The sequence below is a fragment of the Protopterus annectens genome, chromosome 8.part0 (assembly GCF_019279795.1).
Source record: "Protopterus annectens isolate FY-2018-M chromosome 8.part0, PAN1.0, whole genome shotgun sequence".
In the NCBI taxonomy this organism is placed as follows: domain Eukaryota; kingdom Metazoa; phylum Chordata; order Ceratodontiformes; family Protopteridae; genus Protopterus; species Protopterus annectens.
In genome coordinates this window covers 901,953,653-901,979,714 of record NC_056741.1, presented here as the reverse complement: position 1 = coordinate 901,979,714, position 26,062 = coordinate 901,953,653, and the positions used below count along the sequence as shown (strand labels likewise).

At 45.2% G+C, this 26,062-nt stretch overlaps 1 protein-coding gene across 1 annotated transcript in view; it reads right to left on the bottom strand.

The window, feature by feature from the left end:
• KMT2B (lysine methyltransferase 2B) overlaps positions 1-26,062 on the bottom strand; it is a gene marked incomplete in the record, with an annotated part of 4,527,268 nt that overhangs the window by 1,994,182 nt on the left and 2,507,024 nt on the right. Inside the window, 1 exon segment of the mRNA XM_044079325.1 lies at positions 11,042-11,179. Within this exon segment, the coding sequence (XP_043935260.1) occupies positions 11,042-11,179 (138 nt within the window).

The following is a 26,062-nucleotide window of genomic DNA, read 5'->3' as shown; positions in this document are numbered from 1 at the left end:
GCTTTCACTTGATCAGGTAAGTTTTGTTCCTTCCAAGCATGCCTTCTAATGACTGTGCCAGAGGCAGCCGCCCTGCAAGAGGCCTCCAAGGCATCAAAACCACAGTGTAAACCATGCTTCCCCACTTGCTCAGTGGCATGCATCAAATTGTGTAATTCCTTATTATCTGCACATGCAGAAATGGTACCTAGCTTTTGTTTCATAACAGACAGTAGCAATTGCTGATATTTTAGCATATGAAATTGACAATTTAAAGCCCTAATAGATAAAGTAGCAGAAGTGTAGACTTTTTTGCCCCATCTCTCCAAAGCTCTAGAAACCTTATCCGTCGGAATAGGGTTTTTAGCAGAAGTGGCCTTAACCCCCTTAGGACCCTGAGAAATGGTTTCTGGATCAGCAGTAGGATTTTTGTAAAGGAACTGGTGGGAGTCAGGGACCCTGTAATATCTATCAGGCTTAGCAGGGGCTGGAGGAAAGGAGTCAGGAGTTAAATTAGCCTCAGAAAAGGCATCATCCACAATATCCAAAATAGGAGTAAGAGCCAGGGGTCTATGTTGGGGAAGAAGGAAATCCCCAAGCCTTCTCTTAGATTCCGAGTACTCCTGTCCTTCCCAGTGAAAATGTTCCCTCATGTCATGTAAAGTTTCCCCAAAAGAAAAATCCTCAGGGGGAGAAGCTGAAGGAATGGATTCCTCAGCATCAGAATCCTCATAAGGAGGGAAAGTATATTCCTGTTCAGAGGAAGACACTGAAGAAATAGATGCCTGATCAGAAGATTCATAATCCAATTCTTGCTTTGGCCTTTTGTCTGGAGGGGGATATGAACCCCTAATCATGGTTAGTAAGTCTACCGCCATTTTAAGTAGCTGTTTCTGAGATTTGGGTCCTGGATCAGAAGAGGCCTGGGCTGGTGACTTAGATTTAGGAGGAGTCTTTGCCTTTGTCTTTGCCTTTATGAGAAGCTGTATAGGCCTGAAAACCCCCTCGGAAGCTGGTATCTCCACAGTGGCTCCGGACCCATCCGAGGGAGCACTGTCCGAAGGTCCTGCAGCTGGAGTGTTCAAAGGCCTAGTTGGCTCCTTGTGGGAGTCCGTTTCGGCAATCAGTTCTGAAATGGCCGACGACAGGGGCTGCGAAAGCGCCTCACTGACGACGGCCGAACCTGTAGCTGGCTCTGCTTGTAAAACGTCGTCTGATTTGGATCTCGGAGGCCTGTCCTTATCCTTGCGTCGCTTGTGAACTCCGGTAGTCAGAAGCGTGTCCGACGACATTTTATAAGTAAATCGCCTACCAAAGTAGTGGAAAGCAAAATCGTACCTTCGCTTAATCGTACGTTGGTTAAATCTAGCACAAAACCGACAACTAGCTACGTCGTGGTCAGGGCCTAAACAAGGAATACAGTAAGAATGGAAATCCTTATGAGGTATTTGCTTCCCACAAGAAATGCAATTATTAGCTTTTTCTGACATCGGACTGGAGCAAGAAAAAAGTTTCCCCAACGAGGTACTTTGCTTTGAGAAGAAGTAAGTCTTCGGACTGAAGCACGAAAAAATATCAGGAGTCAGCCGACCAGCACTTGCGAGCTGCTTTCACCGCACGGCAAGAAAGACAGGAGAACAAGGTGTCGGCTGGCAGCTTTGTACTCCTAGTGCTCTGACGTCAGGGAGCATAACTGAACAGTCGACGCCGGACCCAGACCCTGGGAGTCTGGCTGACCGAGGACTGCCTGCCGGCAGGAAGAACCCTACAGTGATGACTGCAACAGTGAAACACAATGATCATCAGTGAAACATGAAGAACATCGGCTTAGGGAGGCGGTGTGGGGAAGCCCGTGTCAATGACCAGGTCCGAAGTTCCTCCCTCCGATGAGAACCAAAGGGAATGGCGTCGGGGGGGGGGGTCTGTCCTCTGAGCTGACCATACCTTAGCTGGAGGGGCCACTGAGGATGAGCGATACAGGAATCGCTTCGTGGCCCTGTTCCTGGACTTAAAAGATTTGTCTCCATCCCCGGACCTTTTGGCAGGAAGTTGAGTCCCAGAACCCGGGGCAGAGATGGAAGCAGAAACCGGGGCAGAAGCGGTCTGGGCCTCGGTGGTAGGCCGGGAAAGGATGATGTTCAAAATTAACTTATTCCTCCTGTCCATCAGTGCCCGGGGATTAAACCCAGCACAGATGGAACAGGAGGTCTCTAAGTGGGCAGCCCCAAGACATTCAGCACACAGTGTAGCCATCAGCCAGAGAGCTTGTGGCCACCCTCCGTGCATTTTTGGAAGCCTGGTTTGGGGGTTTCAGCCATACTCCAACCAAAAGGCAGGCTCAACACACACACACACACACACACACACACACACACACACACACACACACACACACACACCACACACACACACCACACACACACACACACACACACACACCACACACACACACCACACACACACACCACACACACACACCACACACACCACACACACACACGGTTAGAAAAAAAAATTTTTTTTTTTTTTTTAAACCAATGCAGTGTGCGCGCAAGGGGAAGTAGAAAAAGTAAAGGTTTAAGAAAGGATGTCAAAAAAGGTAGAAAAAAATCACTTACCCTAAAACTGTAGCCTACATCACGGATCACGATATGGACATGAAGCGCAGCAAATGAGATCTGAAGGGAGGAAGGAGACAGGGGCATTATGGGTAGGGGAGAAGCTTGGAGCTCTGATCAGATGCTGGATACGCAGCAGAGTCGGATCTGTGCTGGATTCGGTAAAACCACAGGTTGAAGACAACTTCAGATCAGTAGGTTCAGGGACTAGGGTACATCCTTTTACTGTTGTGTTATATCATTTGTGTGCACAGAAACTTCAAAGGAAGAAAAAAGCTGAACTGGAAGAAAGCGCCACCCTCATCCCCCTCAAGAATGAACCCTAATGGTAAATCACATGTTCTTGTTACTAAAAACATTAAGGGAATAGTATTCGAATACTACTTGAAAGATCATGGCCACAGGATATTACAAAAGTTTTTGAAACAAGTCTATATCACATGCAGGAAAGACTGAACATGGATCTAAACCTCATTTGTTGACAGGATCTCCTAAACCTGAAAATAATTGGGATTGCTATACCAGTCCTGGTATGTGCTCGCTTCCTCAAGGGAGGAAGACAAGGTCAGCATCAAGTATTTTATCACAAGTAACAGCATGCACCTATCTAGTAGTACAAAAGTACAGTTTTGTACCTACCATAAATGTAGATGTTCGAGTGTAAACACTGCTGCAGTCATTACACTTGGGTTATCCTGCAATCAGGCGGTTCCCCAGTTGGCCTGAGTTCCAAAGTCTTGGTCCGGCATCGGTTGCTGTTGCCTCCTCCCTGGCGTCAGTGCGACAGGGATATACAAGATGCAGCCGACGCCATTTTCTTCAGTTTTTCTTGCCCCAGATGTCAGGTGCCACCCAATAGGTATGCAATTCAAATTGCTAGTAAAATATACAAAAGAAAAGCAAACAACCATTTTTATTTACCAGCAAATACTCCCCATAGGTAATAAAGGGTAGATGACCTAGGTAAGTACCAAAGAGTAAGAGGGGAAGGAGGGAGGGTAACCTGGACTGCAGCAGTGTTTATACTCGAACATCTACATTTATGGTAGGTACAAAACTGTACTATGTTCATCGTGTTACACTGTTGCAGTCATTACACTTGGGTGGAATCCCAAAGTTGAGGTGGGGTGGCTATAAGGCCCTGCAGTACAGCAGTGGCGAAGCCAGCTCTGGACTTGGGAGTATAAAGGCAAATGGTAATGTTTGGTGAAGGTATGCACAGAACTCTATGTTGCTGCTTCCAAAATATCCTTGGTAGGTACTCCTCTGAGGTAGGCAGTTGAAGTGGCTGTTGCCCTGGTGGAGTGAAATCTAATGCTGCTAAGTACAGGTTTACCATGGTGGGTATAGCAGAAACGTATACAGTGTCCTATCCATTTTGAAATAGTCTGCTTTGAAATGGCTTTTCCCTGTGCTCCTGCAGCGTATGCTACCAATAATTATTCAGATTTTCTGAAAGCTTTGGTTTTGTCCAAGTAGAAGCGTAAATGTCTGTGAATGTCCAAAGAATATAGTATTCTCTCCCCTTTGTTCTGTGGTTTTGGATAAAAAGTTGGCAAGTGAATAGTTTGGTTTAGAGCCACACTTGATATCACCTTTGGCATAAACGTAGGGTTAGTTCTTAAAGACACCCTGTCCTGGTGGAAGATGAGGAAAGGTTCCACTGCCATTAGTGCCTGTAATTCTGAAACTCTTCGTGCTGTTATTGCCAGTAGCAGAGCAGTTTTCCAAGAGATATATTTTAATTCTGCTGTGTTAGCTGGCTCAAAAGGAGGTAAAGTTAATTTTTCCAATACAAAGTTGAGGTCCCAAGGTGGTGTAGGTGCTCTATGGGGCGGTCTTATGTTTTTAGCCCCTCTGAGGTACTGTTTGAGCAAAGGATTAGAAAAAAATTGGTGGATCCGTGTTGTAATAAGCAGAGACAGCTGAGGCGTGGATCTTGATGGATGAAAAGGAGAGGCCCTTGTCTAGCATCTCAGTTAAGTATTGAAGTATCTGAGGAATGTTTGGGACAAGAGGGTCAAGGCTGTACGCTTGGTTCCAGGCACAGAATCTCTTCCATTTATCCGAGTATGCTTTCCTGGTGCTAGGCCTTCTGGCCTCCAGAATGACATCCATAACAGCTTTGGAAAGAGGCACTGCTTGCTTAACTAAGGAATTTTCCATGCAGATGGACTTAAGATCTTTAGCTGGCTGTGAAGTATCTGATTGTTGTGCTGTGTCAGCAACTGTGGGATTTGAGGCAAAATCCAGGGTGGTTCTTGTGCTAAGTTCTTTAAGATTGGGTATTAGTGCTGGCGTGGCCAGTCTGGTGCAATCAGGATCATCTTTGGCTCTTCCTGCCTGGCTTTTATGAGTACCTTTGGAAGGAAAGGTAAAGGAGGGAAAGCGTATACTTGTAGTTTTTTCCAGCTGAATGAGAGAGCATCCACTTTCTATGCTTGTGGATAGTAGCTCCTTGTGCAGAATGTCTGTAATTGGCAGTTCTTTGGGGAAGCAAACAAATCTATGTCCGGGCTCCACCATTTTTGTGTTATCATTCTGAATATTTGTGGGTTCAGTTCCCATTCGTGTGGGTCCATGATGTTTCTGCTTAGGTCGTCTGCCATTGTGTTTTTCGTTCCTGGCAGGAATTGTGCTTGCAGATGAACTTGGTAGTTTAGAGCTGTGTTCCACAAGGTCATGGCTTGTCTGCAGAAGGGGTAGGAGTGTGCCCCCTTGCTTATGTACCACATAACTGTGGTGTTGTCTGTCTTTAGTAGTAATTGTCCTGGATGCAGCAGGTCCTTGAAAGCTACAATAGCATTTTGTACAGCTGGCATCTCTTTTTGATTGATGTGGAGATGTCTTTGCTCTGTGGGCCACTCGCCCTGGATACATTTTCCTGCCATGTGTGCTCCCCAGGCGTAATCCGATGCATCTGTTGTCAGTGTTTGCCTGGCTGTGGGTTGAGTGAAAGGCTGTCCCTTGTTGAGGTGACAAGCTTGTGCCCACCATCGAATCTCCTGTTGTAGGCAAGGAATTAGTGGTATAACTGTTTCCAAACTTTGACAGTGCTGAGACCATACGCTCTTTAGGTACCATTGTAGTTTCCTCATATGCAGTCTGGCATATGGAATTAGTAGTATGCAAGATGTCAGGTAGCCCAAGGCCTGCAGAATTTTTCTTGCAGGGAGTTGGGTCTTTGTTGCCATTAAATGAAAATATTGAGTCAGTTGTACTTGCTTGTCTGGCGTGAGATAAGCCATCTGGGCCATTGTGTTCAAGCCGACACCCAGGAATATTATCTGTTGTGAGAGCATTCGTTTTGATTTCTTTTCGTTTACTGTGTACCCCAGGCAACTTAACTTTTTTACGTACTCCAGATGCTTTAGTAGAATGTCCTTGCTCTCTGCTTGAATCAGGCAGTCGTCCAGGTATGGATAAATTTGAATTCCTTTTTGCCTGCAAAATGCAATTACTGGTGCCAGGCACTTTGTGAAGACCCTGGGTGCAGTAGATAAGCCAAAGGGCAGTGCAGAGAATTGATAGTGCATTGAACCAGCTAGAAATCGGAGGTATCTTTTGCAGTTTTGTCTGACAGGGACATGCAGGTATGCCTGTTTGAGGTCCAAAGTCTTGAGCCAAGCTTTCTTGCCCAGCATGGGAAGAAGCTGCTGTAGTGCCAACATCTTGAATTTCGGAACATCCAAGAAAGGTCCAGAATGGGTCTCCAGGCTTTGTCCTTTCTGGGAACCAGAGTCTTGAGTAAAATCCTTGTCCTTGTTCCTGTGGTGGTACCTTTTGAATAGCTCTCATGTCCATGAGTGCTGTAATTTGTTTTTGAGCCTCTGCCCATTGATTTGGTGGCAGATTTGGCATTCCTTTTAGCCATGGCACAGTGCGAAAGTGAACCTGTAACCTTGAGATACAATGTTGAGAACCCATTTGTCTTTGGTGATGCAATGCCAGTTGTGATAGAAAAGTGCCAGTTTTCCTCCTAAGGGGGCTGCCAAGAGAGAGCTGTTTGGCAGCTGCAGTGGAAAGTCATTGAGGCTTCTTTTTATAAGGTTCAGGTCTGTCTTCCCCTTCTTTCTGGCCTGGTGTACCCCCATTGTCGAGGCCTGTAAGGGCCTTGTGCCTGACCTCTACCTCTTGGACGTCTGTATCTGCCCCTTTGAGGTCTATCTGTGACTGGAAAGGACCAATTCTTTGTTGGCCAATTTCTGCTAAAACGAGGAGGCTGAACCTGTAAGAAATCCTTCACCGGTTGCATAGATTTTGCCTTATCCTCCATCTTCTTTAATACCTCCTCTGCCTTAACTCCAAATGGCACATCCCGCTGCAAAGGTGCATCCAATAATTTGACCTTAACATGATCTGCTAACGTATGTTCTTTTAACCAAGCATGCCTTCTAATGACAGAGCCTGTAACTGCTGCTCTACAGGAGGCCTCTAAGGAATCAAACCCACATTGCAAAGTATGTTTTCCCACTTTTTCAGATGCATGCAATAAATCATGCATTTCTTTAAAGTTAGGAGGATCTGAATCTGGAAGCATCCTTTGTTTCAACTGAGACATCAAAAATTGCTGATATTTTAGCATGTGAAACTGGCAATTCAAGGCTCTCATTGCTAAAGTTGCAGACGTATATACCTTCTTTCCCCATCTGTCTAATGCTCTGGAATCTCTGTCAAAGGGAACTGGGTTTTTTTGCTGATGAGGCCTTAATCCCTTTGGATCCCTGAGAAATAGTTTCAAGGACAGCAACAGGGCTTTTGTACAGAAATTTGTGAGAGTCAGGGACTCTGTAATATCTATCAGGTTTAACTGGGGCTGGTGGTAAGGAGTCGGGGTTTAAACTGGATTCAGTATACACATCATCCATAATATCTAAAACTGGCGGGATAGCAAGGAGTCTGTGTTGAGGCAATAAAAGGAAGTCTCTGAGCCTTTTCTTGGATTCTGAGTAATCCTGGCCTTCCCAATGGAAGTGTTCCCTCATGGTATGTAAGGTCTCCCCCAAAGGAGTAATCCTCAGGTGGAGAGGCTGATGGAATTGATTACTCAGCATCAGAATCTTCATAAGGGGGTAAAGAATATCCTAGGTCGGAGGAAGAGTCTGAGGAAATGGACACCAGGTCAGAAGATTCATAGTCTGCATCCTGTCTGGGCCTTTTATCAGGAGGGGAATGGGACCCCCTGATCAGGGTGATTAGGTCCTCGGCCATTTTTAGCATTTGTTTCTTAGGCATGGAAGCCTGTCCTGGAGAGAGTTGTGTCTGTTTCTTTATTTTTAAGGGGGGCTTAGACTTAGCAGAGGAACTGGGTAGGTCTGAAAACACCCTCTGTAGCTGTGGATTGCTCAGCTACTTTGGTTCCCTCTGTAGGGTTAGGATCGGAAAGCTGAAAACCTAGTGCATCCGAAGACCCAGCCAGCTCCACGTGGGAGTCAGAGGCGGTCTGTGGTTCTGTGGAAGTGGTCGTCAGGGGCTGTGTAGGCACCCTGCTGAAAACCGGAGAACTGGCGACCAGCCTAGAAGAGGCCTCGTCTTCAGTTTTGGGCCTCGGATGCCTGTCCTTGTCCTTTTTATGCATTGCTGTCATCAGAATTTCCGACGACATGGTGTAATTGAATTTTCTGCCAAAATAATGTCAGGCAAAATCAAACCGACGTTTAATAGTGCGTTTGTTAAACCTTGCACAACACTGACAACTAGTGACGTCGTGGTCAGGGCCTAAGCATGGAATACAATAGGAGTGGAAATCCTTATGAGGTAATTTGCTTCCCACAAGAAATACAGTTATTAACTTTTACTGACATCGGTCTGAGGCAAGAAAAAGTTTCCCCAACGGGGTACTTAGCTTTTTTAGAAGACTTCGGTTCTGGATTCAGAATGAAAATCTCAGGAGTCGGCCGACCGGCACTTGCGAACTGCTTCTGCTTCGGGCACCACGCGGCAAGAAAGACTGAAGAAAATGGCGTTGGCTGCATCTTATATACCCCTGTCGCACTGACGTCAGGGAGGAGGCGACAGCAACAGACGCTGGAACAAGACTTTGGAACTCAGGCCGACTGGGGAACCACCTGACGGCAGGATAACCCAAGTGTAATGACTGCAGCAGTGTAACACGATGAACATCAAGGAACAGCATCACATTTCACATGCATAAGACAAGATTATGACTACTGTTTTGTAATGAAGGCAAGTAGCCTGAGAAACCCCTATATTAGCTGCATATTTAAAATCTTGGCAGATGGGTGCATTGCAATAAAGCTGGGACAGACCAATTTTAGAAACTTGATTAAATTTGAAACTGTCCAGTAAGTGGAAATCTTATGTGGAAAGTGTGAACTGCAGAAACTTATCAGGAAAGCAAGAGTATGGACATGCTACTTAGCATTTTTAGGTAAAAAGAAGACTACTAGGTGTAAGGCTCATGAGCCCCTACAAGCCTAGCCATGATTACCCAGATTTTAACAGATTTATCATCTCAAAGGGCTAGAGAATGGCTTAGGTTTGTGCATATGCCTTTGACTATTTTACAGACTGCCCCTGTACATAAGGGACATGGGTGCCACCCCAGGAGTGAATTTATTATTCCCATCCACTGATCCAAACTGCATTTGAATAAGGTCAAGGAAGGGCTCTGCTTTACATGAATTGGAAGCCTGTTCCAGAGAAGGGGTAATCACCAAAACACATATCTGCGTCTCTACCATGTTTTGTTCACATCACAGACAAGGTTTAGATTCTTGGATTGAGTAATCCTTGCACAGTTTGTCTTGCAAATGTGTAATAATTCTATCAGGGCTGGATTTGTGTGCGCCTTGTACGTTAGGCATAAATCATCCCTTAATAGTTGGTAGGAGACAGAGTAAAGGAATATGACTTACATTTATTCTGTACAGGGCATGTTGTTTACATCCTGTATTTTTTTGCAAGGAACCTCTGAGGCCATTCCAGTTTGTTGCAAAGTGCCAGGTCAGGAACATGCTGAAAGGTGCATTATACTTTATTACTGGTTTCATGAAGACAGAGTACAGTGGGACTATAACCTCCTTGGATCTGGATGCCATGCCCTTACATATATGCTTTGCCACACAGAAGGACTTCTGCACCACTGTGGACACATGGTAGTCAAAGTTCAGGTTAATGTCTGTGTACCTATATCTCTCACCCCAGGTCCACTCTAAAAGGTGCATTATTAATGTTGTAATTTGCAGGGGTATTTGAATTCCAAAAGGGTATAATTATGCATTTTTTTTGCATTTAGTTTTAGGCCATGGCTCTGGTGCCAATCAGCTGTTGGAGTCGGACCATTTTGAAAGATATCGACATTGCTGAGGGATTAAATGAATGCCCCCCAACTTGCAGTCATCAGCAAACTTGGTCAGCCAAAGGCCTTCCAAATTAGCCATGACTTCAGAGAAGTATATTCCGAACAGGAAAGTTACCAGCACGGAGCCCAGTAGCATACCACTAGTAAATGGCCTCTTGCTGGATTTATATTCACCTACTCTAACAGGTGCCCTGCCTTTGAACCACTTTGCTATCCATCTGGTGACAGTGATTTATGCCCAATTCTATCTATAATACCGGAGTGGAGAATTGTATCAAATGCTTAAGCAAGGTCAAGGTAGGCAGTATGCACTGTTTTACCATCATCCATGGCCCTAGTGACTTTCTCAAAGTCATCCAACAGACTGACCAGGCAAGGCCTACCCTTGAACCCAAACTGGGTTGGAATCCACTGTCTGGAGATTTTCTATGGCATTATCAGGTCCATAATTATTTTTCCAAAACCTTGCACAAGACTAGTCAAACTTATGGGGCTTTAATTTCCTGGGCCTAATAATGGTCCCCCCCGTTCATGCAAAGAGATGACCACTGCTGTCCTCCACTCCGCAGGGGAGGAAGCCAGTCAAGAGGATGTGGTTAAATAGAGATCTTAGTGGTTTTGATTGATCATGGGCGGCACAGTGGTCCAGCGGTTAACGTTGTCGCCTCACAGCAAGAGGTTCTCTGGTTCGATTCTCGGCTGGGGTGCCTTCTGTGTGGAGTTTGCATGTTCTCCCTGTGTTCGCGTGGGTTTCCTCCGGGTACTCCGGTTTCCTCCCACATTCCAAAGACATGCATCTGGAGCATTTCTCCCCGGGCCTCCGCTGAAAACAGGCTCTGTGGAACCTAGTCGGACTTTCCCGGTCAACAAATGTTAAATAAAATAAAATAAAATAAATAAATAAAAATGTTCCAAGCTATTTAAGAGACACCCTGAGATATTGCAGGGACCCAACGAAGCCATGTTTTTATCTTTACAGACTGTAGTGTCGACCTGTTCTTTTGAATTAACTGGTAGAGGAATGGTGGATGACTTGGGGAAAAACGAAGAAACATTTTGTATAGATTTGCTTTGTAAAGGGTCGACTTTAAGTAAGCAAGCTACTCAAAACAACCCTTACCATTTGCTTCCCTCTTGCCACAGCCATGTGCACGTTTTTCAAGGATCCATCATTCTCTTCAAAAACCTCTGCTGACCAAATAGCACAGTTAACATGGGTCCACTCATTTTGTCCAATATACAGCAAGCGTCCAGCATTCTGAAAGAGGAGGGAACACGATAAAACACCAGAACAGCAGATAAAGCAGAACAATGAACAGCTGAAAAAAAAAAACATTCAGACTCCCATCTACTTCTGATTTTCATTTTTGTTTTAAACTCAAAGAATGCTAAAACAATGCGGGAACTACCTTTGACTCAACAGGATAAACTTGAAAATTCATGTCCATATTATAACATAATAATCTTGTGCATATTAAAACTATTCACAGCTAATGTAAAGTTGTCATTTTACAAAAAACAGTATGTACTACTCGTCAGTACAAAGACTCCTGAATTACATCATTACTGGCAAAGCTACACATGCAGTAATCTTCTTCATCATGCAAAGCTATCCAACCTTTTTGGGCAGAGATGGCCTTCAGGCTAACAATGGGCTCAACAGATGCTACAACCATTTACAGAAAAAAAGTTATGTATTCACCATAACGTTCCATGTTTGTTGTCCAGTATCTCGCCTTCATTCTTGCTGGTTGGGACAGACTCCCCAGCACCTTTTTCTTGGGTGGCTCAAGGGAACACACACTTCAGGACAGTGAAACCAAAGGATGCCCTGTTGCAGGAGGCCACATCTACTTTGTAATGAGAGATAAAGATGTGAGGATTAACACATGTAGCAGCAGCACAAACTGAATCCAAAGGAAGTCTTGATTGAAAGGCAATGGAGGTAGACACCACTCTAGTTGAATGTCCTTTTATTCTCCCTGGCGGTTCTTTATTATGAGAAATGTAGACATAAGTGATGGTCTCAGTAAGCCATTTGGACAAGGTAACCTTTGAGACTGCCAAGCCGTTTTTGTTTTCTGCATAGGAAACAACTGCTCTGACTTTCTGATATCGTTGGTCCCGTGCAAGTAAAAACGCAACTGTCTATGCACATCCAATTGGTGAAGCTTATATGCTGCCTTGTTGCCATAGTTAGGAAAAAACACAGGCAAGTTCTACAGATTGGTTTAAATTTGCTGGAGAACAAACTTTTGCTAACAATGAGGTATTTGTTCTGAGGGAAACTATATCTTTGTGGAAAATTAAATATGGAGGACAGATAGATAAAGCCTGCAATTCTGAAACTATCCTTGCTGAAGTAATTGTTGTTAGAAAGACTGTTTTCCAAGATAAAAATTTTAGTGTACAAGAGGATGCTGGTTTGAAGGGAGGAAGGATCAGAGATGACCATACTAAATTTAGATCCCATGGAGGAGGAGGAGGAGGTTCTCTTAAGGGTGGTCTTAACAGAAAGACAACCCTGAGGAAAGCTTTGCATAATCTATGGGACATTACACTGGCTCCGAGGTCTCCCACATGATAATTTGATATAGCATCCAACTGTACTCAAATAGTGGCCGCCTCTGCTCCTTGATTAAAATCTTCTGTTAGAAATTCCAAAATTGAAGCTATAGCGGCTGTAAGGGGATTTATATGTTTTTTGTCCGCCCAACAAGAGAACCTCTTCCATTTGCTTGCGTAAAGTTTTCTAGTAGTCTTTTTGTGTGAGGAAACCAGAATGTGATGTACTGCAGGGGATAATTCTGGAAGCCTAGCTAAGATTGGAAGTGGAGTAACCAAGCCGTTGGCTCAAGGCCCTGAAGAGAAGGGTGCAGTGTTCCTGACTGATGCATCAGAAGATCCAGCACTGGGTCCAGGATCCTTGGGTCCCTCCTGAAGGTGGGGGCCAAAGGAAGGAGAACCAAATCTGAGTAGGCCAATAAGGAGCAATGAGAATTAAACTGTGACTCAACGACTTGACTTTCTGAATAACCTTCGGAATCAATGGGAACAGGGGAAAATCATAAAGAAGTCCTGGGGCCAATCATGGACAAATGCATCCCTCGGTGACTCTCCCAGCGGGGAAATGAGATCAAAATAGTTGTGCATGGCAAAAAGGTCGCAGCAAGGCTGGCCCCATTTGTGAAAAATTTGATTCGCAACTTTCTGACCTGGGGACCACTTGTGAGGCATGAGAATTGCTCTGCTTAGCCTGTCTGATATTACACTGGATTTCCCTGGGATGTGCACTGCTGTCAGAAAGCGATGAGAAGAAATTGCCCAATGCCAAACTTTCTGGGCCTCTCGACATAGGGGATAGGATCTGGTCCTCCCCTGTTTGTTGATGTACCATACCACAGACATATTGTCTTGTCTGAATTGCAATAGTCCCCGTGGGAAGAGAGTTCTGAAATGTTTGCAACACCAGAAGCATCACTCTCACCTCTAGGCACTGATGTCCAAATGGTACTCGTGATCTTTCCAAACTCCTTGGACAGTCTGTTCCAGAAAATGCCCCCCACCCTAACTGGGATGTGCCCGTGGTTACTGTAGCAACAGATTGGGGAAGTACAAATGGTCTGCCCATTGTTAGCAGAGTTGACTGAAGCCACCAAAGTAGGTCTCTCTTGCAGGCATCCGTATTGAGAACCTTGTGAGACATAGGTAAATATGGACCCACTGAGCGAAGAGTAGCCACTGTAAAATCCGCATGTGTAGTCATGCCAGTGGGACTAGTGTTATCACTGCTGCCATTGAGCCTAGGACCTTGAGGATGAATTTTGCTTGTGCCTTTTTCTTTTTGATTAGAATAGATACTTGACTGTGTAGCATTTGTATTCTCTTGAGGCAATTTTGCTACCATATCTTTTGTGTTTAGATCTGCACCTATAAAGGTAATATGCTGTGATGGCAACAAGGCAGATTTTTATGGATTTATAGTAATATCTAGATTTGAGCAGAGATGGATGGAGGAGTCCCTGGCTCTGATTAGTAGCTGCTTGGTGGTGGCAGTCAAGAGCCAGTAGTCTAAATATGGTAACACCTGGAATCCTTGATGTCGCAGATAAGCCGTGACTACTGCCATGCATTTGCTAAACACTCTGGGGGCTGTAGTGACACCAAAGAGCAGAGCTCTGAAGTGGTAATAACTGGCTCCCAGACAGAAACGTAGAAATATTCTGGAGCACCTGTCCATCTATGTGGTAGTACGCGTCCTGAAGATCTAAAAAGCACATCCAATGGTTTTGTCCCAGAAAAGGGAGTATACACTGCAGTATTACCATCCGGAACTTTGCCTTCCTTACTGACTTGTTTAGTTTGCAAAGATCCAATAATGGTCTCAAGTCCGCTGTCTTTTTTTGGAACTAAAAGAACCTTGAGTAAATTCTGGATCCGATCTGGTCTGTGGGGACTTCTTGGATGACTCTTTTTCTAGCAACTTTTGAATTTCTAGCATTGGTTGATCCCTTTGACCAGGTGGGATGTCTGGGATGGACTTTGACAGATGAGGCGGGCAGTGGAAAGCAATGTTGTATCCCCTGGATATAATGGATTGTACCTATTTGTCTTGAGTCAATTTCAGCCAGGCTTCTGGGTACAGAGATATTTTTTCTCCGAAAATCTCCAGAAGTGGACAGTCGGGCCTCCTTTCAGGAGTGCTGGAAGGGCCGACCTGAGAACCTATCTGTCACCCTGGTTCTGCGGAACCCCCCCCCCTTCATGTGGATGGCGTCTTCCATTGTTATTCCCCCTCTGCCCCTGGGGTGAAGAATCACCATGAGCGTCTGGCAAGGCTCCTTTGGACTTGCGGAACCACATTTTTCTGCTCTTTTGACCTTTAGGATAAGGTCCGGTAGGAGCAGAAAAACAGACTTCGATTGCAGACAGAGTTTTGCTATCTTGCTGGCTCCTGGTGAGAGTCTCTCTTACTTTCAGCCCGAACAAGGACGAGCCATCAAATGGGGCGTCAATAAAGGAAGATCTGAAAGGTTCAGCAAACTTGCAAAGGCACATCCAGGAATGTCTCCTAAGAGCTGTTCCTGTGCCTGGTGCCCTGCTCGCTCCATCGGCTGCATAGGAAATGAGGAGCATAGGAGAGTTTGTGATAGAACAAGCTGGGAATTTATCCTATCTGATAAACCCTGGGCTGTAGCACCTTGTAGGGTATCTCCCAGTTCCTTCAGGAGATCCCTCTGGAGTCAGGTAAAATGTGATAAGTATTTCAGTCACCGTAAGGTAAAGGCCACTGAGGAGAACATACACTTCCCATATCTGTCCATCATACCAGACTCCTTATTCAGAGGATGGACAGATGCAGAAGTTTCAGCTAACTCCTTTTTTGTGGCCGCTGCCACCACCATCGCATCTACTGGAACTCCCTTTAATAAATATTGTCTATCCTCTGGGGCCGTAATGAATTTATTTGGCCTTCTCGGAATGGGGTCCGCTGACTCGGGAGAGTCGCACACCTTCTGACTCAACACCTAGGAGCAGGTCCAAAGGGTGTAGACACCCAAGAGATGGAGGGGCGAGAGCCAAGTGCCTCCAGGTATACAGACTCATCCTCAAAAGGGGAGAGGGATATCCAGCCGCCTCTCTGCTTAAAGATCTTAAGGATGTCTGAAAAAGAGACATCCTCAGAAGGCGACCATGGGGACCCTTCCGAATCCTCTAAGTTGGTCAGTATCAGAGGTGACACACTCAGGGGAGTCTATGTTCTTCCTCTTACACTGCTTCTTCTGAGGTACCTCCTCAGGGGGATGTTCCGGGGTGGTGTCAGAAGATAAGGTTCCACACATTGGGGTTTCTTGGGGCAATGACTTTCTACTCTGGGGTTGATGAAGGGATGATGTAGAAGACGACACCGGCCCTTTAGGGGGAAGAGTGGCTGAAGGTGGAGCAGACTCAGAAGAGAGCACACTCCGCATCACCTCAAAGGACCACCGCGGTCTAGGGCTGAGAGAGACTCCAGTCCCGAAGCACTGAGAGATCTCCCAGGCGCCGAGGAGGGTGGCTCCGAGGCTGATGAGAGAGCCAAACTCACCTGAGCCGAGGTGCCGTGTGGGAGAGTCAGCTCCAAGTGTCTGATTCGACCCCCCCAGAGCAGACAAGGGAGTGTCGGCTCCATGATCCCTCAATGGAAGGCCGCATCGACGAAATAGGAGCACACGTCAGAGCAGAGATATCGTGAGTGATTACTGGCTCCGGCAGTTCCAGCACGACTTCCTGACACACTGGCTCCAAACTCATTCGAATCGGAGGAGGAATAGATGGTATCTGATATACAGAAGTCAGCTCCAAAATCCGATGGGTTGGGCTCGAAAGAATTTCTGCTAGGGCCAGTGTCCGCAGCAACCTCTTCACCACCCATTCCAACATCATCGTCTGATAAACTGGAGTACCGAGAAGAATGGGTCAATGACCTGTGACTACCTGCCACAGACTAATGGGGGATATTGCTGCACCGAGTGTATCAGCTCCAATGATGGTGAAAGACTCCTTTTCTGAAGACTCAGATGGAATAGACGGTGGGCCAGATTTGTCAGAAGAGAACCTTCGGATCCGAAGTTACTGTCTCTTTTTGACTGGTGGACGACTCAGACACTTGAGCCAACTTTTTTGTCTTAAACAATTTGGAGGCCTGATTACCTTCTTCAAAAGGGCCTTTCAACAATCCCCTAAAAATGAGTTTGTTTTTCCTCTCCTGCAATATCCCTGCATTAAAGCCATGACAAATGGAGCAAGAGTCCTAAAGATGGCCTGCTACTACACAACAAACACAACTTGTGTGTCCTTCTGTTAGAGACATTTTCTGGGTGCATGAATCACACTTTTTAAAACCAGACTGTCACGACTCCTTAACAGATTCTTTAGACATCTTTTAGGCCAAAAACATAACAATACCAGGTATCAGTAACTACAACAAAAAAAAGGCAAGTAGAAAGAGAGATTTTTTTTTGGGAAAAGTAAAGGGATGGTAGGAAGAGAAGTCTCTAAGTTAAACGACAGTCTCCTAGAAACCCGAGGAGACGTCTCTAACTTAAATGGTGACTCCTTAATAAGAAGGGAAATAAGCCCTGAAGGGAAAAAGGGGCTAAATAGAAATAATCCACTAATTTAATCGAATTCCTCAAGTGGAATAAGAGAAAAAGTAAGGGACCAAGGAGAACAACCGAAGACACACCCAAGTAAAAAAGTACAGTTGGGTACACTCACCATAAATGTAGATGTTCAGGTGTGTTCACGGTTGCAGTCATCACACTTGGGTTATCTGCCTGCAGGTAGCCCTCAGTTGGCCAGAATACCAGAGACTTATTATTTCTGCGTCGGATACTGTCGCTTCTTCCATGACGTCAGGGGTATAAAAACAGGCAGCCAACGCCATTACATCAGTTTTTCATGCCCCAAATGTCAGGAGCTCTAAAAATAGGGAGCTAGGAAATGGCGTGGAAAACACCACCAGTAAAAAGTCAATACCCATACCAGTAGGAATAGCCATAGAGAGGAGAGACAAGAGATGGAGAAAACCAGGGGGCTGGAGGGAGGGAAACCTGGACTACAACAGTGAATACACTCGAACATCTATATTTATGGTAAGTGTACACAACTCTACTATGTTCTTGTTTCACTGTTGCAGTTGTCACACTTGGGATGAATCCCAAAGCTGAGGAAGGGTGGAGGCAGTCAAGAAGAGTTAGGGTTGGCTATTAGGCCTTGCAAGACTGCTGTAGCAAATCCTGCCCTGGAATTGGAAAAGGTAGGCAGGTGGTAATGCTTGGTGAAGGTGTGTACAGAACTCCAGGAGCAGCGTCCAATATGCTCCTGGTAGGGACTCCCCTGAGAAATGCTGTAGAGGTAGATGTAGCGGTATACATTCATTTAATCGACTTAGCGGTAACCTAACGTCACATTTTCCAAACCAGAATGTCGATTTTCAAAGTGGCGAACAGTCGAAATGTCATAAATAACACTGAATGCAACATTTCCGATTGCTCTACCACCTAAACAAGCACTACCATGGGTCAAAAAGGGGATATATTGTGTGTTTCGCACATACTGTGTTCGGACAAATGAGAATTTGCTGCACTGCTTTCTGTCATTTCCCAGTCAGCCATCCACTGGCCGACCAAATGAATGTATACCGCTATAGCCCTAGTGGAATGTGTTTTGACCCCCTGAAGGGTTGGTTTTCCATGGTGCTTGTAACAGAAATGAATTGCAGTGTGCTATCCTTTTGGAAATGGTTTATTTTGAAATGGCCTTGCCCTCTCCCCTGTTGCAAAGCTGAATATCAGCTGGTCAAATTTTCTGAAAGGCTTAATCTTATCAAGATAGAACCTGAGCTTTCTGTGCACGTCCAAAGAGTGCAGGATCCTTTCCCCTTTATTCTGAGGATTAGAGAAGAAGGTAGGCAAATGGATGGATTGGTTGAGAGCCACACCAGACACCACTTTAGGCATAAAGGAAGGGTTAGCCCTGAGGGGAAACCCTGTCAGCATGGAAAATGAAGGGTTCCACAGCCATCAGTGCTTGTAACTCAGACACTCGTCTAGCTGAAGTGATGGCTAGAAGCAATGCTGGTTTCTGAGAGACAAATTTTAACTCTGCTGAAGCAGCAGGTTCAAAAGTGGGAAGCATGAGCTTTTCCAGTACAAAGTTAAGGTCCCAAGCAGGGATGGGTGCTCTCCTTGGAGGCCTTAAGTTGTTTGCCCCTCTCAGGAACTGTTTGATGAGAGGGTGAGAGAAAATGGGTGGCTCAGTATTGTAATGAGCCGAGATAGCAGAGGCATGGATCTTAATGGAGGAGAAGGATAGGCCTCTGTGGAGTAGATCTGCTGGGTAATCCAGGATTAGAGGTAAGGAGGACAGTGCTGTCTCCTTTCCTTCAGACTGAATCTAAGAAAAATACCTTTTCCACTTTTCAGCAAAGTATTTCCTAGTACTGGGCCTTCTGGCTTCAAGGATGACATACCGCACCTGCTTGCTTGGGGTTGCTGGTGTAGTATCTAAGGAATAAGCCAGGCTACAAGATTTAGGGTTTGCAATTGTGGATGCAAAATCTGTCCCTCCTGCTGGGAAAGCAGGGTTGGAGTATGGTGTAGGTGAGAGAAGGGGCAAAGGGAGAAAGGTAGATTGAGAGATTTACCCATTGAAAAGAAAGGGCATCCACTTTCCAGGCCTTGCTGTGAGAGTTCCTGGTGCAGAATTTGCTGAGCTGGTGGTTGTAGGGGGAGGCAAAGAGATCCACCTCAGGGGTCCCTCATCTCTGGATCAGAAGGTTCAAGGTGCAGGCCTCCAATTTCCACTCGTGTGAGTCTAGGAGATTTCTGCTCAAGTCATCTGCCAGTGAGTTTTGTTTGCCTGGCATGAAGTGATTTTGTAGATGGATTTGGTTGTCCAAGGCAGTGTTCCACAGTGCCATGGCTAACCTGCAGAGTGGGTAAGAATGGATTCTTCCCTGCTTCTTCATGTACCACATAAATGTGGTGTTGTCTGTTTTTATCAGCAGTTGTCCTGGAAAGATTAGGCGTCTGAAAGCTGTAAAGGCATTCTGTATAGCTAGCATCTCTTTTTGGTTGATGTGCAGGAGAATTTGACTTGGGCTCCTCTGGCCAGCCATGTGGGCCCCCCATGCATAGTCTGATGCGTCCATGGTCAGGGTCTGGGAGCCATGGGGTAGAGTAAAAGGCAGTCCCTTTTGTTGTGGTTGCATACTTCTGCCCACCAAATAAACTCTGCCCTTAGACGAGGTAGGATAGGATAGGTCCTGAGAATGCTGGCACCAAAGACTTTTCAAGTACCACTGAAGTTTCCTCATACGCAGTCTTGCATATGGAATTAGCAGAATACATGAGGCCATGAACCCTAGGGCTTGCAGTATTTTTCTTGCAGATAGCTGGGTTTTGGTGGCCATTTGCTTGAAGTAATCGGTCAGATAAGCCTGTTTTTCTGAAGTGAGGAATTCCATCTGGGAAGTTGTGTCCAAGCTTGCTCCCAAGAATACAATCTTTTGACTGCGTTCCAGTTGTGATTTAGTTTTGTTGATGGTGTATCCCAATGAAGAGAGAAGGCTTTTTGCAAATGCCAGGTGCTGAAGCTGCAATTCCTGACTGTCCACCTGAATCAGGCAGTCGTCCATGTATGAGTAAATTTGGATTTTACTCTGCCTGCAGAATGCAATGGCTGGAGCCAGGCATTTTGTGAATACCCTGGGCGCAGTAGATAAGCCAGAGGGAAGTTCAGAGAACTGATAATGCATAGACCCTGCTCTGAAATGTAGATACTTTCTCCATGACTCCCTTATGTGGATGTGTAGATAGGCTTCTTTTAAGTCTAGGGTGACTAAACAGGCATCCTTGGCTAACATTGGGAGAAGCTGTTGCAGGGTACGCATCTTGAATTTTGGTACCACCAGGAAGTTGTTGAGAGTGGAAAGATCCAGGATTGGGTGGCATGAGCCCTCCTTCCTGGGTACCAGGAAATGTCTGGAGTAGAATCCTTGGCCCCTCTGTTCTACTGGAACAGGCTGAATAGCTCCTATATCGAGCAGGGAAAGTACATGGTTTTGAGCCTCTGCCCACTGGTTTGGAGGAAGGTCTGGAAACCCACTTGGGGTTGGCAGTGAATGGAAATAAAATTTGTACCCCTGGGATACAACGTTGAAAAACCCATTGGTCCTGAGTAATGGACGTCCATTTTTTTGCATGAAGGGCAAGTTTTCCTCCTAGGGGCACCAGCAATTGGGCAGGGCTGGGAAGCAGAACTGAGAAGTCACAGAGTTTTTTTCCATAAGGAGGTTGCTTACCACTCCCTGCTTTAGGGGTGGGGGCACTCCATTGCTTAGATCTCTGCATACCCTGAAACTGTAGTCTGGGTGGTCTGTTTCCCCCTGGGTCTTGTTTGGGAAGGCTTGGAGGGGGCTGGAAAGGACCAGTGTTTTGAAGGGCAATGCCTACTGAATCTAGGTGGTTGCACTTGTAGAAATTCTTTAACCGTTTGCATAGATTGCCTTTTTTTTCCATCTTTTTAAGAACAACTTCTGCTTTGGAGCCAAATAGTCCTTATTCAAAAGAGCGTCTAGTAATTTAGATTTGACATGACCTGGCAAGGTCTGCTCCTTCAGCCAAGCATGTCTTTTCAGTACAGAGCCAGTAACTGCTGCCCTGCAAGATGCTTCTAAGGCATCAAAGCCACAGTGAAAAGCATGCTTACTAACTTGGTTTGCAGAGTGCATAAGCTCCTGCAATTCTTTATTTTCTGCACAATCTGGAAAGGTTACCCCTTTTTGTTGAATAAGTTCCATAATATGATGCTGGTATTTCAGCATGTGAAACTGGCAATTAAATGCCCTGACAGCAAGAGCTGCAGCGGTATATACCTTCTTACCCAATCTGTCCAAATTTCTGGAATCCCTGTACAAAGGGGTAGGATTTTTGGCGGTAGTAGCCTTAATACCTTTAGGCCCCTGGGAAATGATCTCTGGATCAGGAGTAGGATTCTTGAAAAGAAACTTGCGAGAATCAGGTACTCTGCAGTACCGGTCTGATTTCCTAGGGGCCAGAGGGTACGTGCCTGGAGTAAGACTGGATTCCATGAAAACATCATCCACAACATCCAGGACAGGGGGTATAGCTAAGGGCCTGTGCTGAGGCAACTCTAAAAATTCTCTGAGTCTCTTTTTGGACTGAGGATAGTCTTGGCATTCCCAATGGAAATGCACCCTTAACGTATGCAAGGTTTCACCAAAAGAAAAATCCTCTGGAGGGGAGGCAGAGGGAATCGATTCCTCTGCATCTGAATCCTCATAGGTGGATAAGTGCATGCCTGCATAATCAGAAAGAACAGAGTCATCAGACTCCTGGTCTGTAGAACTTGTAGGGGACTCTGTTCTTGGTCTCTTAGCAGGGGAAGGCTGCCTTCCCCTAATCAGCATAATAAGGTCTTCAGCCATTCTAAGCATGTGTTTTTGAGGCATGGGTGCCTGATGATGCGCTTTGGTCATCGGTTTTCTAGGCGTAGTACGTACTTTGGGCCTAAGAAACTCGGTAGCTTTAGTTACAAATGAAGTTGTCTGTTTGATTCAAATATCAGTAGGATGAAAAACTCCCTCAGAAGCCAGTGCCTGCACAGTGGCTCTGGACTAATTTAAGGTAGAGACATCCGCCAGTTCCGTAGTCGAAGAAGCATCTTGCGGCATACCGGACTCCAAATGGGTCTCAGCAGAGGCCTGCGAATCTATATAAGTGGGCATCAGGGGCTGCGAAGGCACCTCACTGAGTAACTGGCTTATTGGCGACTAGCTTAACGGAAGCGTTGGCAGTTTTGGACCTATGCAGTCTGCCTTTGTCTTTATCTTTACGTTTTTTCGGAATATCGGTAGTCTGATGGCTTACTGAAGCATTTCAGAATACAGTGATAGAGAGTGAAAGAATTTAGCAACAAAGATAGCCCGACGAATGGTTCGGGCGTTAAAGCACAAAACCGACAGTGAGAGACTTTGCGGTCTGGGCCTAAACAGGTGACGCAGTAAGAATGAAAATCTCTGAGGTATTTGCTTTCCACAGGCAAGACCACGGTTAACTTTTTCTGATATCAGTTTAGAGCAAGAAAAAAGCATCCCCAATGGGGTACTTAGCTTTAAAAGACTTCAGGATTAACTCGAAAACGAAAAATTCAGGTAGCGGCCAACCGGCACTTGCGAACTGCTTCTGACTTGGGCTCCTCCTTGGCAAGAAAGACTGATGTAATGGCATTGGGCTGCCTGTTTTTATACCCCTGACGACCTGATGTCATGGAAGAAGCGACAGCATCCGATGCTGAAATACTAAGTCTCTGGTATTCTGGCCGACTGAGGGCTACCTGCAGGCAGATAATCCAAGTGTGATGACTACAACAGTGAAACACGAAAAACACCAACACAAGCACTCTACTAGGGTTAGGAAAGTATAATATATAGTCTAAGAAGAAGGTTTTTAGAGAAAATATAACCAAAAGGTATATAATAAAAAATTACTAGACTGAGCCAGCGAAGACAATCACAATGCTTCAAGCGGCAAACGAGATCTGGGGAACAGCCACTAAGCATCATGAGATAGGTTGTAGCCTCGAGCCAGTTGAAGCTCTCAAGCTTTGGTATGTGGTTGAGTCGGAGCAGAGGTTCAGCTCTGAACCCAAACAGCAAGAATGAAGATGAGATAAGACAACATAACATCAACATCTACTGTTAACTTCACTGCAAGGCATCTTACCTGTTTGGACAAACCTCCTACAAAGTGTCCACTTCTGAATTCAACAGCCAGAGCATCAGACAGAACAATAAAAAGCTTTTCATCAGTACTGCCAGGCCAGAATAGAAAAAACTCTGATCAGAGACATGTCTGTCTTCTCAAACATTGTTAGGTCTGACTCAAGCCATAAAGGTAGTTTAGACAAAAAAATATTACATGCAACTGTCATGGAAACAGTCCCACGGCTATTTGATACTCATTATATGGTTCCTAAGTTTAGGAGGCCCACCAAAAGAGGAGGAACCAGGAACATTTGCTCCTTGGGGATAGAGGAGCTCATGAAAAACTGGGTCTGCTCTTGAACTGAAGTTTGCATCTCTGTCTCAGGTTTCTGAGGACCCACTGATCCTGGATTATATTCTCCCACTCCTCTGCAAACTGACTCGTGTTCTCTTATGTTCGAGGATGCTAGAGGTATGAAAGGGGTAGATGAGGATTATAGATTTGTAGGGGTTTACTACGCTAATGGCCACAGGAGCCTTTTTAAGCCTAGTCATGCATCCCAAATCTCTGACAAATTCTGATACACTTGATAAGTGTAAGCATGGGCCTAAGAGATGAACCATTTACAGGTTACCTGTGTCCATTAGAGAAATAGGTGCCAAACCAGGGATGTATTTCCGGTTTCCCATCCAAGTGTCCAAACTGCACTTGAATTGGGTTAGGGAGGAACTCTGCTTCACATGGATGGGAAGCCTGTTCCATAGATGCAGTACTCACTGAGATACATACCTATCTCACCAGTGGGCCATATTTACATCACAGGCACAGTTCAAGTCTTTAGAATGGGTAATTGAGATGCCGTTTGTTTTGTGGATATGCAGGGGTTCCATCAGAGTGGAGTCTGACAATGCCCTGTATGCCAGGCATAGATCTCTCCTCAAAAGCCTGTAGGAGACGAGACAGACAGGATAGCCTGACTGAGTTACAATTTCTGCTGGTTTCAGACCTGAGAGATGTCAAGTCCTTTTGCTGCACTTGCCAAGGTTTTCAATAATTTGGCTTCTACCCTTTGTACTTCCTCCTCTTTCCATGTTTAGGAAAGAGTGTCTAGCTCTTAGAGAAATTGTTTCAACTACATTTGGATATCAGAATCAAAGAAATAAGCCTGACTTGCAGCTTATTTCTTTTTACTTCAGCTTCTTAAAAATGTTCTCAGCCAGGCATACAGAGCAAAAGTCCACATCAAGGGCAAGATTATGCAACTTCGACTTTACATGATCTGGCAGAGGATGGGTCTCAGCCAGGCATATCTATGAATCAGTGACCCTGTAAAGTTGCTACCTAACATAATGCATCTAGTGCTTCAATCACATTTCTTGGCATGTTTAAGCCACTTAGTTACACTGACTACATACGAAAAAGCATCTCTCATCTTGGGTCCCTGCTCTCAAGTCCTCTATGTTCCAGACTTCAGCTTGTCAAGGATAGACTCCTCAAACCTCAGTATGTCAAGTCTAGCGGTTCAAGCGCCTAAAAAGCCTATGGGCTGAAAACTAAAGAAAAGGGGAGGCTTCTTAGGGAGTGACGTGAAATGAGTCAGGCTGCACTGATACCTTTATAAATATCTTTCAGCACTTCTAGGACTGGAGGAGCAACAGTATGTTTACGTATGGCAAGTCAGTTAAGGCCCAACAACTCAAATGGGCCTGTGAATACTGTTTGGCATCAAAACTGAAGACTTCTTTCATACTGGGAAAGGTGTCCTCAAAACACATACCCTCTTGTGGGAAAGGAGAGGACAGGGTATCCTCAATGATACTGACAAGACAGGATGCCATTTGGCCCACATATGGTAATTAATCTGCCTCAGAATCTGGGTTAGGTTCTGTCCTTAATTTCTTAGTAGGAATCTCTTAACACGTCTGGGATTCCCAGTGCTGGCTGTTTCGACTTCAAAGAGCACATCAGATTCTAAGGCAACTGCAAAGGTTCTATGGATGAAGCCTAGGTTGTGAAACTGCTTGGCCTATGCCAAGACAAGATAGCACATGCTGATTTGTACTTTAGGCCTTGGATGCCTAGGGTAATCTGCCATGGAAAATGGACAGTTCATCCAACATATCAAAGTCTCTGAGGATTGCCTCTCGAATTAATAGCGAATGATTCATTTGCTTCACTAAAAACTATGTACGGACAGATGCTGGACCCGTACAGAGACCAAAAAGCTTACCAATGGCACACAGTTATCTCAGTTTGGGAGGACATACCTAAAACCAATGGCACTGCAGCCAACAAAGGGGCCACACCAAGGTTCACAAATGAAACTCCAAGGATGGTGGGCTGCAAACATACCTTACCAATCTCTGTGTTGTCAGACCTAGGGAAACATGTGAACTCTGACTAATTGCTTTTCCTAATCTTCATCTTGGTGCACTTCTCTGAAAGTTTGAATTTCTAGAGGAGGCTTGCTGAGGCCATGGTAGATATTGTGGTGTAACAATTTCAGATATTTTGGCCTGCTACAGACTGTCCTCAAGGTGAATCTGGCACAGTGTGGACAACCATTCACACTGCTCTCCCAACCTAGACAAAAACACACAAAATGTAGAAATCTTTGGGTTTGTTTTGTTTTCTGCACTCCAAAAAATTATGCACCTTGTTGCTCTTACTATGAGATCTTGGACCTCTAAAGCAAAGATAAACCGCACAAATAAATAAATAAAAACACTCCCTTGGGGGTTACTTCTCTACAACTCTGGTAACGGACCATGACACACTGACAATGATTACTCCACACATCATACAATGGACTGCAGCAAGAAGGATGTTGACTGACAACACACCAAGTGGATGGGAGTCTGCTGAGG